The 12,684-nt window shown below is 29.6% G+C and overlaps 1 protein-coding gene across 1 annotated transcript; it reads left to right on the top strand.

The window, feature by feature from the left end:
- The first annotated feature begins 3,406 nt into the window (after positions 1 to 3,406).
- LOC123224878 (proteasome subunit beta type-4-like) lies at positions 3,407 to 6,736 on the top strand. The gene is made up of 7 exons (XM_044648624.1): positions 3,407 to 3,559; positions 3,656 to 3,720; positions 3,846 to 3,922; positions 5,456 to 5,585; positions 5,689 to 5,848; positions 5,951 to 6,136; positions 6,384 to 6,736. Exons 2-7 carry the CDS (start codon positions 3,659 to 3,661, stop codon positions 6,495 to 6,497), a joined length of 729 nt encoding a protein of 242 aa, XP_044504559.1. The 5' UTR covers positions 3,407 to 3,559; positions 3,656 to 3,658; the 3' UTR covers positions 6,498 to 6,736.
- The last annotated feature ends 5,948 nt before the right edge of the window (positions 6,737 to 12,684 follow it).

Raw genomic sequence — 12,684 nt, 5'->3', positions numbered from 1 at the left:
TTTTAATTAAAAATTATTCAATTATATGATGATATATATAAATATGTATTTATTTATATATTCAAAATAGATTTATATATATATATATGTATATATATATATACTTTTAGATATATAATAATTTATATAAATAATATATTATTATATAATTAACTGATTATATATTTTTTATATATAAAATTATATACTTAAAAATACGCACGTTAATAAGCTAAAATAAATCAAGGGTATTGGCTCCAAGGGCTACAGTGAAAAAGGAAAATAAAAATCAATAATCCATCAATGGACGAGGATCATCTCTGGGCATCTGCATCCCCCTTTTTTGTAGGGCCAAAGGACTATTTCCCATTCAAGGTTTGTTGCATTCTCAAATTTTTTCTCTTTAATTTTGATAATATTAAATACTCATTTATAAACAGTTAAAATTAACGGAACCTTAACCTCTTAAAATTTTATCTCTTTTTGCCTATTTAAACTTTAAAAACTAAAATTTTCCTTCAGTTTAAGTTTTAAAAAATGGTAGTTTCACTTTATGATTTCGTTTTGAAATCTACGATGTCATCTCCCACTCCATTACTAGCGGCCTCTCCCTCTCAAAGTATCATCTCCCTCTGGTGGTCTTTCTCCTCTCATTTGGACTTCTGATTGACGTTGAAAAAACAGTGGAAGACGAAGACGAAGTTGTCATCTTCGTCAAGGAAGGCACCAGACAGAGAGGATATTTCGGGAGGGAGAGGCCGTCGGCAATAGAGCCGGAGATGACGTCGGAGATTTCAAAATAAAATCTTAGGGTAAAACTGCTATTTTTTAAAATTTAGGTTGGAAGAAAGTTTTAGTTTTTAAAATTTAAGGAGACAAAAAGAGATTATATTTTAATTTATTTTTAATATTATAGAAAAAATAATGATTTTATCCTTACTATCGTTAATTTAAACTGTTTATAAATTGATATTTGATATTATTCAAATTAAAAAAAAAAAAATTTGAGGATGTAGCATATCTAGAGTGAGAAATAGTCCTTTGGCCTTTTTTAAGATTTAAATCTGAGCTCCCAATAATCCAAGGGTGATCGACATGGTTCCATAATCGGAAAGATAACTCTTCCTTTAGCAATCAAATCCTTCACGACTTTCTGGAGGTGCAGCTCAGCATTAGAGCATTTAAAGTCTGAACAAAGCATAGAAGTCAATCATATCTCAAATACAAGATTGCCACGATGATTCTCTTTTCTGGAAGAGTAAAGGACACGACAATCAGAGGGCGGTAATTGAGATGCGGAAGATGAAGATCTGGTAGCCAGTGGTGACTTCGAGATTCCGTTCAGATGCCAAATCACGAATTGAAGAGACTCCTTTGTGATTTCATTAAGTTATGAGTTTTCTTTAAGGGATGATTGCAAAGAGATGTGAGTGAGCTTATTCAAAGAGAACCGTGGAGTTGAGAACAACTTGGACATCTCTGCTCAGTCAAATTGAAAAAAATAATCATAACATGTGCACATTTTGTTTACCTAATTTAAAATTATTTAATTATATAATAATATATTATTATATATACATAAATAATAATATCTCATATATAATTGAATAATTTTAAATTAAAAATAAAATAATATTTAATTATTTAATGATATATTATTATATGTATATAAAATTATATATATTATTTATGTACATAATTTTATTATTTTAAATTCTCTGTCTACACTAAACATTCTAAGTTTAGAATAATAATTGGACTAATATTAAATATATAAATAATTTTTATTAATTTATTTATATAAATTAAAATAATAACATATTATTGGATGATTCTCGTATAAGAAAAAAAACACATTCAGTTAAATCACAAATTTAGAGGCTACACAACAATTACTAGGGATTAAAATAGTTAGATCACACATTCAGTTAAAATAGTAAGCCTAATTTTATTCCAATTATAATTGAAAACATATAAAAACAATGCTGTCGCATTTAATTAAGTATATAAATAATATTTTATTATATAATTAAGTATTATTTTATTTTTATTTAAAATTATTAAATTATGATAACATATAATCTAAATATTTAATTAAATATACACAATTTTATTGAACTTAAAAATATTAGGTTTGAATTTTTTCCCAAATGATAGATGATTTTAACGGGATATTGATTAAAATAATTTATTTATTTTTATATACATATATAACCATTTTTTTCTTATTATACATATATAACATAAAATATAAAATATTTAAAATATCTTTAAACATTATATTCACCCAACCAAGACTCACTCAATTAAGATATAAAATTTACTCACTCATAAAATGAAAACTAAAATATATTATAAAATGAGATAAAAATATAAAAATTTTTGATGACTTTGATGGTGAGAAGGTTGATTAGTTGGTCAAATACTTAACTAACAAATTTATTTTAAAAAAATTGGTTAGTCAATTAATTTATTTTTAATCTAATTTACCTCAAATCTCATAATTTTTTTTCAAAAGCAAAATTAATTTAAAAAGTAACTATATATATATAATTAAAAAAAAGATAGTTATATATATATATATATATATATATATATATATATATATATATATATATATAAAGGGTAAAATAAATAATTATTTTAATCAATATCCGATTTTAACTCTCGTAGCAAGAATATATTGTGTATTTACATTCTCAGTAAAACAAGTACTTTTTATTTAGTCAAGTAGTTGCTTTTTAGCAGGAACCAACAATCCAGGGTAGACCTTTTATAATTTTCAAAGTGTTGGGTTTATGGAATCTTGTAAAATATTTGGGGACGTTTGCAAAAAATATTTGGCAAAATGACTACCCTTTAAGTTAAAAAAACCGAAAAAGTTAAATCACCACCTATTATCTATTTTTATTAATGAATTCATTTAGGTATAAGGGCATTAAGGGATTGTTTGCATATATTTTTTAATTTTCATTCACCCTTATTATTTTCTCCTTTCTTTCTTCACTTTTTTATTTTTTTTTCCTTTTAAAAGTGTGGGGAGCAAACAAACTTTTTTTAAATATTAAGGGTGTCAAAATGTTTTTAAGAGATTTGAGAAATCCAAAAAAACGTTAGTGGTGTCTTTAATACACATTTCAATAGTTTCCAAATTAATAAATACTCTTTTGAATAATCCACAAAATAAATATTTTTAAATAGATTATAGTTTTAATTTTTTTATTAATTAAATATAAATATTTAAATTGATAAAAATATATTAATATTTTTATATTAATATTAAATATTAATGATAATTTTGTAATTTTAATGAAAAGGCAAAATAATAATTTCTCGGAAAATCAAATATTTCACTAATCATTATGGAAATAAGATGATGGGTAGAAATTTAGGTTTTTTAAAGTTTAAGGATGAGAATGGACTTTTATCAAACCTTGCGTGGTAAATAATTTGGCCATAACTTTTCTTAATCAAAAAGGAAAACTCGTTTCTTCTTCTAAAATCAGAAGCCCTCAGATCGGTAGACTCGACTCTGCTCTCAATTAACCCTCAATAACTGTGAATCCAATCTCGAATTAGCGTAAGTTCGTTCTCACGTTTCATCATCATCTGTCTCAAAATGTCTCCTATTTAGATCTCTCACTCATAACAGTATTTTGCAATGTTGTTTATGCAGATAATGGAATCGAACCAAGCTCCACAGGGCCTTATGGGCTCTAACGACAACATTCAAAGAACTCAGTACTATTTCATTTTCATTCTATCGTTATTTATTGATATGTGTCTTTAGAGCTAGGGTTTTAGGAGTGAAATATCTAGGATTGAGCATCACATGGGAAGCATTAACTTTTGTGAAAATTTTTCAGGGACCCATATGTCACCGGTACATCTGTAGTGGCTTTGAAATACAAAGATGGGATTTTGATGGCTGCTGACATGGGAGGTCGGTTCATATACTCATCATCCACATTTAATTTTTTAATATTTTGATTAATTGTACTTAAATTTTCCATTGTGTTGTATATTTGTTTGGGGTTTGAAGTAATGTTTTTCCTCAATTTATTATTCGCTGTTTATTTGGTTTACTGGGGACAATTAGTGATAATGAACTGAGTGTGGGTCAGCTTGAGTGTTCCCACTTAAATTTTCGAGGGTTGTAACCTAGAGAGAATAATCATAATATTTCTTGATATTCAAAATTTCATAGGGTTAGACTCCAGACCCGGCGAAGTTTTACAGTTGTTATCTAATTTAGTTGAATTGTCTCTACTGCTTCTCGTTTATGATACTGACTCTTAAGCTAGTTAATGCAGCTTTCATTAGAATGAGAAGCACTTGCTAGTTGCAAAATTTTTGGTGGAATTTTTTAATGGATTGAATATGTTTATCATAGAATGAGCAAATTTGTTGAAGCTACAAGTTGATTGAAGGTTTTTTTTTTTTTTTTTTTCTAATCTCATCTTTGGTAGGGCTTAAGCCTTAAGATTTGGATTTCATCGACTTTCTCTCTGTAAATGTTTGATCAAATTTCTTAAAATTGTGAATATGAAATGTTCTGCTTAGCTGCATAAGCTTTGGAAAGTTTGTCATGCTACTGAGTTTCGGCCAAAGAAGAAGCAAAAGATTATTCCTTAACTTATTAATACTGGTAAAATATTTTCATATGAAAAATAGTCAAAATGCTTCTTTTATCCATATATCAAATTTTAGTTTCTGTGTTATCATTAGAAATGATTCTTGTCATGGATGGAGCCAAAATAGGGAAACTTAGGAAAAAATGCAGGGTGTCTAAAATGTTACATGTTATGCATGAAGGATTTGTACTAGGAAATGTCAACATCTACGACTTCTCTCCCTTTTATTAAATTTTTAGCAAAATAAAAATCAATTCAAAAACTTTTAGTATACACATTCTTGTTCTCAATCCCTTGATTTAGTACACAAGCATATTCTGTGTGCTTTTTGCCATGTCAATGTTTTTTCTACCTGTTCTAGTCTGTGAAATACTATTCCTATATGTTAGCCTCAACAAGCTTTCATCGTTGCTACAGTATTATTATTATTTTTCTGTAAAAGATTCTTTATCATCTTATCTTTGGTTGCTTGTGTTGTTTCTTTATATTATTTATTGTTATAGCTTATCTCTGAGCTGTGCCCTTATTTTTCTTTTATGTTTTTTCCACATCCCTTCGGAACTTATGAATTCCTTTTCTGTCTACATCAATGTCAGCATATCTATTTTGTGTTGTGTGGAAAGGTTACTGGCTAACTGGATCTTATTTATCTCCTAATAACAAATTGTTATGATTTATATTTTCTTTATTAGTTTGCTATAACTTCCTCAACATTGGTTTCTGCTTCTACAGAATTATTTGAAGTTCAGAGTATTTAGGATCCTTTTATCTTATATCAGTTTCATTTCTCATTGTGTTGAGTATAAAGGACTTATGCACATGTATAATAATGTAAAATGCAGGCTCCTATGGGTCCACATTGCGATACAAGACTGTGGAGCGGTTGAAGCCAGTTGGAAAGCATTCTCTTCTTGGTGCAAGTGGAGAGATAAGTGATTTCCAGGAGATTTTGCATTATCTTGATGAGCTTATGTAAGTAGTGTTGGCTCATTTAGAGAAATGAAAAACTGGCTTCATTCTTACTTGTTCTGTTTGAAATGCATAACTATCTGATTTTTGGTTTGGATGTTTGCAGCCTGTATGACAATATGTGGGATGATGGGAACTCTTTGGGGCCCAAAGAAGTGCACAGCTATCTAACCAGGGTAATGTATAGCAGGCGTAACAAGTTTGATCCTCTTTGGAACTCACTTGTGCTTGGTGGAGTGAAAAATGGACAGAAGTATCTTGGGATGGTGAGTCATTGTTATAACCAAATGCTAATAATCAACAATAAAAATTCTGTATTTTTTAATGGTTTGACAATGACACTTTTCTTTGTTAATGTGACTTTCTAGGTCTCGATGATTGGGGTCAACTTCGAGGATAACCATGTAGCAACTGGTTTTGGGAATCACCTTGCGAGACCAATCCTTCGTGATGAGTGGCATGAAAACTTGAGCTTTGAAGATGGTGTCAAGTTACTTGAAAAGTGCATGCGTGTGCTCCTTTATCGAGATAGATCTGCTGTCAATAAGTTGCAGGTTTGTTTGTTTATTCTTTCATTCTTTTGTTATAACCGATGGTTTGTGCAATGATATTCCCATAAATCAATCAAATATTGCTTTTAATGTTTTAATTGAATCTTTTTGTGGTATCTCTGGGTGCGCTGATAATCTGTTTGAAACCACCTCCCTCAACCTTTAGATTCCTTGTTTTACTATTTATATTAAATTGTTATCTGAGCAAAATGTTTCTAGATATTGACTTGATTTGTTTGAACATTTTCAGATTGCTAAGATCACTGATGAAGGTGTGACAATATCCCAGCCCTATTCACTGAAGACCTTCTGGGGATTCTCAGCTTTTGAGAATCCAACTGTGGGTGCTGAAGGATCATGGTAACCGACTTGGGATAAGCTCCTTTAAAATTTCTTTCCCCGAATTGATGATGGAGTTGAACTAAACATTATTAGGAATTATGCATCTTTGCTTTTGTTGTAAGTGATACTTGTAAGCTGCTATATGTCCTGCGACAAAACAGAGCCCCTCTGATCGTGGAATCCTGGCTTTGTGAGAACAAGGGATATCATGATATCTTTTGAAACATTAATGCCCAGCTATTCTTCTTGGCTTTGGCTTCATTATGCATACAACAGGCATTGTATATATAAACAAATAATGCCCATACAAGTGATATCAAGATATCTTTTAAAACAAATATAAGATTTAAGATATACTTGGTGGTTAATAACAATAGAAACAACAAAGAGTAAATCTTGACTCTATATAAATAAATAATGCCCATTTATCACCCGTTTCAGGGGGAAATTGGCGATTCCTCGCTTTTCCCATCTTCCCTGCAAAGGGAAACAAAAGAAAAACAATTTCGTAACAAAATGAAAAACCAGAAGAAGGATACCGGAACCAACCTCACCGCATAAAAAACCATCGTCTTCTCTTAAAAACTTGTTTTGGTATGCACAGCACAGAGTTTTCTATGCTGAAGAAATGGTTCCGGCATCCAAGCTCCGTTCAAAAGATGAGCACATGGTTGCATGGGTGACGGTGCCATCTCTCCTGCACAGCAAACATTTAGGTGCTAATTATCATCTACATCTCTTCTCTTAAAGCTGATACTTTAAATTACTTCACATGGAACTTGAAGGAAAGTGGTTTCCTTTTGCCCTCAGATCATTATTCACTTCATCAGACTGGCTGCACTCATGTAAGACTATATAATCATGAAACAATGAAGGCCCCCCAAGAGACTTATATTAGACGTAACTTACTTTTGTTTTGCATATTTTTATATGTGGCCAGCATTGGCGATTAGGCTACTGTATACCAATGTAGAGACAAATGTGAGGTCAGCTCTTGTACGTCAGCTTGTACTGAACTCAGCTGGCTATTGACTATTTTCATTTCAATTGAAATGTCATTCAGACACATGTTCGCCAGGAGCATAGTTGGGGAGTATGGTCAAGGCCATAAGTGGTTCAAAGGAGACTGTCTTTAGCGGTCTCTCCACGTTTTCATCTAAGCTATATTTGACTAGGATTTGAGAGTCATTGGCAAATTCTAAACCCTTTTTAAGACAGTTTCAAGTTTGTTGATAGGTTATGATAATTTTTTATCAAATATAAAAATTATTAACAATTTTTGAAATATTTGATGAGATTTAAGTTTTAATATTATTAAGAGATCAACAATAAATTTAAAAATTTTTAAGGTATTCTAGAGTTCTAAAACTACTAAATAAATTGTTAAAAAGATTTAAGGTCATTGATTCTTTATAAATGGGTGTCAAAGAGTTTAAATATAATAATCGATGGTTGTTTTGATATTTTGATTTGAGATTGCAAGTTTTTAGACCATTTATTACTGTCAATTTAGCAACAAATTCTTATAAATTTAATGGAAATTGGCAAATCTTTAAAGAAATTTTTTCATCAACCTAAGTAAAAAGTGATGTATTCACCTCACTTTTTTCACCTAGGGAATAGAATTCCTGATCGTCTTTTGACACTTTTTGCTTTGATAACTATCAAGAGATGGATCTTCAGTGCATTAAAGGAAATCTTATGATCACTAGGGAGAAGAACAGCTTTCTGTTTGCCCTGATATCGCAATTATTTTGTGCCCCGTGCCATCAGACCTTCGCCTTGTTGGTTAGTTTCCATGATATATTTGCCCCAATTATACTGTGGTATCTCTTGTTCTGTGTATGATTGTGAGAGAAATGGCTGCCATCAGCTTATCATTGTCTCGACACACTTTTTCAAAGCTCCACATGTTTTGCTGATCCTGTCACTGCATCACTGCTTTTTCTAGAAGAGCAGACATTGCTGTTTCATCATTGGCCAGCCCCAGCTTTTTTCTTTTTCTAAAATAGATTATGAAGAGATAATATCAACTAGTCATCACAAATATATCTCACTTTATTTTCATGTCAATACTAACTATGACAAGCTGAACTTGGTAAAATTCTGCAGCTCACCAGTTTCCAATCCAGTTTCAAACAGGATATTTACAGACCCCAGAGTGCCCGGGAAGCAATAATTCCCTCGGTGGGATTGCCAAGATGAATATGTTCCATACCTTGGATGATGCTGACTTAACTGGCTATATGGGTTCTGTTTCAAAGGCTTATCCTATGATATTTGTTTTTAGAGAACAAGAAATTTTATTCGGATTAGATTATCTTTTTTAGATTGAATCAATTATATCAAATAAATAAAATCTTGTTACACTGAAAAATTAAAAATCTCATCTTAATCTGGTACTAATAGGTCTCGAACCCAAGTCTCCTAGATTTGACACTTTAACTAGACAAACTAACGCTTCGAGAATCTTATCGTATAACATTGTTTACCACACATCCCCATAAATGGCTGGGGAATTGTAATTGGCTATTACTGGCGTTCATGTCTGACTGATGATTATGAGAGGTGGGCCTGTTCATAAATGTTAAGGTTTAGCACTGAGTACTTGTATTTGACATGCTCAACTTGACAGACATAACTAAGTATAAACACATAAATTTCAAGGATTACAAATGAAATAATGGACCAATTTAGTAGTCTATTTTACAATACCTGTTTGGGCTCTTTTTGTAATCTTTTTTATTTTAACAAAAAACTTATTCAAATTAGATTATTCTTTTACGATCAAACTAATCATATTGACAAAATAAAATCTGAAGTGATTAGTCTCATAATTATTAAATTGAATAATTTAATAACTTGAAATATGGTAGTGAAACAGAGAACTCGTACCCAAAGTATGACTCAATAAATTCTCTCCATTTGTTTTTTTTTTAATTACAAATCTTTGAGATTCATTGGGTATTATAGGTTTCACCTAATCTTGGTTACATCAAATTTTTTTAAAAAATAAATCATGTACTTTTTTCATTAAATTAATTTTCTTGAAACCCAAATGTAATTCTGTTTTGAATAGCATTACAAATTATTTTTTCAATTGAAGAAAGCTAGACAATTTATAGAAAAGAGTTGGAGAATGTTATAATAAAAAAGGATAATTATAAATAATTGAATGAGGATGTAGACTGCTACCTAAATGATGGAAATATTGATGGGCAAGGGAAGCTTGATGATACCAAGAAGGTGAGAGGTAGCCAAACATTTACATGTGGAGCCTATTAAACTTCAAAAAAATAACTCTACTATGATTCTAAATAAATAATTTAATGCCCAGAATTATAAAGCGACAAGTATCATCCCCTTCAAGAGCAAAAATTTTCGCCTTGTTTGGCCATTTTACCCAAAGATTGAGACAATTCCAAGGGAAACATTGTGAGGGAGACCTAACATAACTAAATTTCTTGAAAAGTGGGTTTCAACAATCAACTAGTAAGTGTAGACCATATGCCCCTAATTGATTTTTCCTTATTAACCCTATTTGAAATTGTTTGGCAGCCAATTAAAGTAAGGATGATTAATTAAAATAGCTTCTTTTTTTTTTTACAAGATTAGGGTCAAAGGATCAAACAAATTGACACAGAAATAGAGATATTAATCTAAATTTAAAGTTTCAATGCTTTCTGTAAGAAGAATCTTTTACAATCCCATTGGTAGATATTGATAGAATGTCAACTTATTAGACAAATCTAAAATAAATTTGGATATTCAATGAACAATTTTATTTACTTTTTGAAATATATGCACAAATCTTTCTTGTCAATTCCTATGACATACATTATTGATGACATTGAAAAGTTTAACTAAACGACTTTTGCTCTAATATGTAAAATGTTTCAGATGAATCGCCACTTTAAAATCATATTCAATTTGAACATTTGATGCCAATACTCCAATGAAAAGATTTTTTTTTTTTTTTTGAGTTTAAACAATATTAGTCAATACTCTAGGAATTATACAAATATGGTATGAGAAAAAATAATATACGTTTTATTCTCATCTATAACTTTAAGTAAACCTTAGCTGCACTAGCTCTTCTTCATCCAGATTTCACTTAAAAATCAATAAGATCTAGCAACAAACTCATCTAAATTCAAATAAGTAAGCATTTGATTACATTACTTCTTATATTTTTCAAGAATTGAATCCAAAATTTGAATGTATCAGGATAGACGTGATTTGCTTCTAATTTAAATAACTTCAATTTTAATTTCATTCTTTCATAAATTCTTCATCACATTTGAGTTAGGAGTATGATATCATGTTTGTTTATTCAGTTTTGCTTGAAATTTGATAAAAAATAAAAAGAAATCGTAGATACAAGTGATGGTAGATGTGATTGCACCTACTCTATTTGTTCTTTATCAATTCTCAAATATCATAGTGAATCTAAGTTACAAGTATATTGTTAACCTTGTTCATACGATTTAAAATTAGAATTTATGCAAAATGTGAAGAAGCCTTGGCTAAAAGTAAAATAAGAGTAAATGATTATACTATTTATAAGGTATGAATAATGACTCATAACTCACTTTTTCGTCAATTCTTTATTTTTTTTCAACGAGTCTTAGTTATAAATATGATATTTAATCTTTTATTTACTTCGTTTCGATATTTTGTACGGTAAATTATTGTGATTTTGAGTTAAAATTTATACAAAACTAGAAAAAACCTTGGATGAGAGTAATATAAGTGAAGGTAGGTGTGGTAAAAGTAGTTATACTTAATGGGCTAAACTGCAAAGTTTTTAAACCTTTTAAGTAATGGTAAATTTATAAAAATATGGATTTTACCTGATATAAGACTTTTCTCTTATAGTTGATATAGAATTTTCTTTAAATTCAAAATTACTTAACCGTTTTCTATTGATGATTGATTATTACTATCCAAATCTTTGATGCCTTCAACTCAAGTATTAATCACTGTTCATTGTATGTAGCTATGTATTAAGAGTTGACCTTGAATTGCTTTTTTTTTTTCTACTTACTACAATGTTGGTGGGATTTGCATATTTACTCTTAAAATCCACATCCATCACCCTGTAAATTCCAATTTTCATTAATTTCAAGCATAATTGATTGATTAAAGAATAAATTACTCTTTAAGCATTGGGAAAACTACTGTCCATCCCATGATTTCATACATTACAAATTTCCAACTAAAAAAGGTTTTTGACATTAAAAAGACAAATTCCTAAGAATCTAAATAAATCCTCATCCGAATTTAACTAGAAAGGAGGGTAATTTTATAAATACAATTAAATCAAACCCAAAATAGTGGGAATTAGTTGTAATATTATATTTAATAAATGTGATCAGGCGATATCATTTCTTCGAGTATGAATTTGACAAATTTACACCTAAAAAAGTGTAATACCGTTGGATTACATTTACCTAATGTAATTAAGCTTAAAGCATACTTTTTTAATGTGATGTAAATTATTTTGTTATCATTTAAACTATCTCTTGGAGAGACCCCTTATACTCTTTTTATTAATTAAATACCTTTACCTTAGCTACTCAAGTTAAGTTACTCTTGATTAAATTGAATTTATCTATTGATAGGCCAAAGGATTATTTCTCATCCAAATTATGCTAAATTCTCAAAGTTTTTCTTGTTAATTTTGAAAATATCATTTATCTATTCATGATCGGTTAAATTTAACGGAACCCTAACCCTTAAAAATTTAATCTCATTTTCCTCCTAAAAGTTTAAAAACTAATATTTTATCCCCTAAGTCAAGTTTGAAAAGATTGATCGATCTCGTCTTTGTCTTTTGAGAAGATGATTTCTCTTTCTAGACGATGTCTCTTAGTGCCGAATGGGTTGGGGTGGAGTTGAGGCGGACCATTGAAGGAAGAAAAACCGTCAGGAGGGAGAGACGACTGGCAATGGTGCCGAAGAAAGTGAACGAGTTTTGAAACTAAACCTTAAAGGGGTAATGTGATTTTTTTTCAAACTTGATTTAAAGGGAGAAAAATTAGTTTTTTAAATTTAGGGAAGAGAATGAAATTATATTTAAGTTTATTTTTAATATCAAATATAAAATGATGATTTTATTTTTAAAATTAACAAATTTAAATAGTTATAGATGGATAAATGAAATTTTTAAAATTAACAAAAAGAATTTTAAGAGTTCAACATAGTTT

The sequence above is a fragment of the Mangifera indica genome, chromosome 9, assembly GCF_011075055.1.
Source record: "Mangifera indica cultivar Alphonso chromosome 9, CATAS_Mindica_2.1, whole genome shotgun sequence".
Taxonomy (NCBI): Eukaryota; Viridiplantae; Streptophyta; class Magnoliopsida; order Sapindales; family Anacardiaceae; genus Mangifera; species Mangifera indica.
The sequence above is the reverse complement of the archived record's forward strand: the minus strand, read 5'-3'. Positions and strand labels throughout refer to the sequence as shown.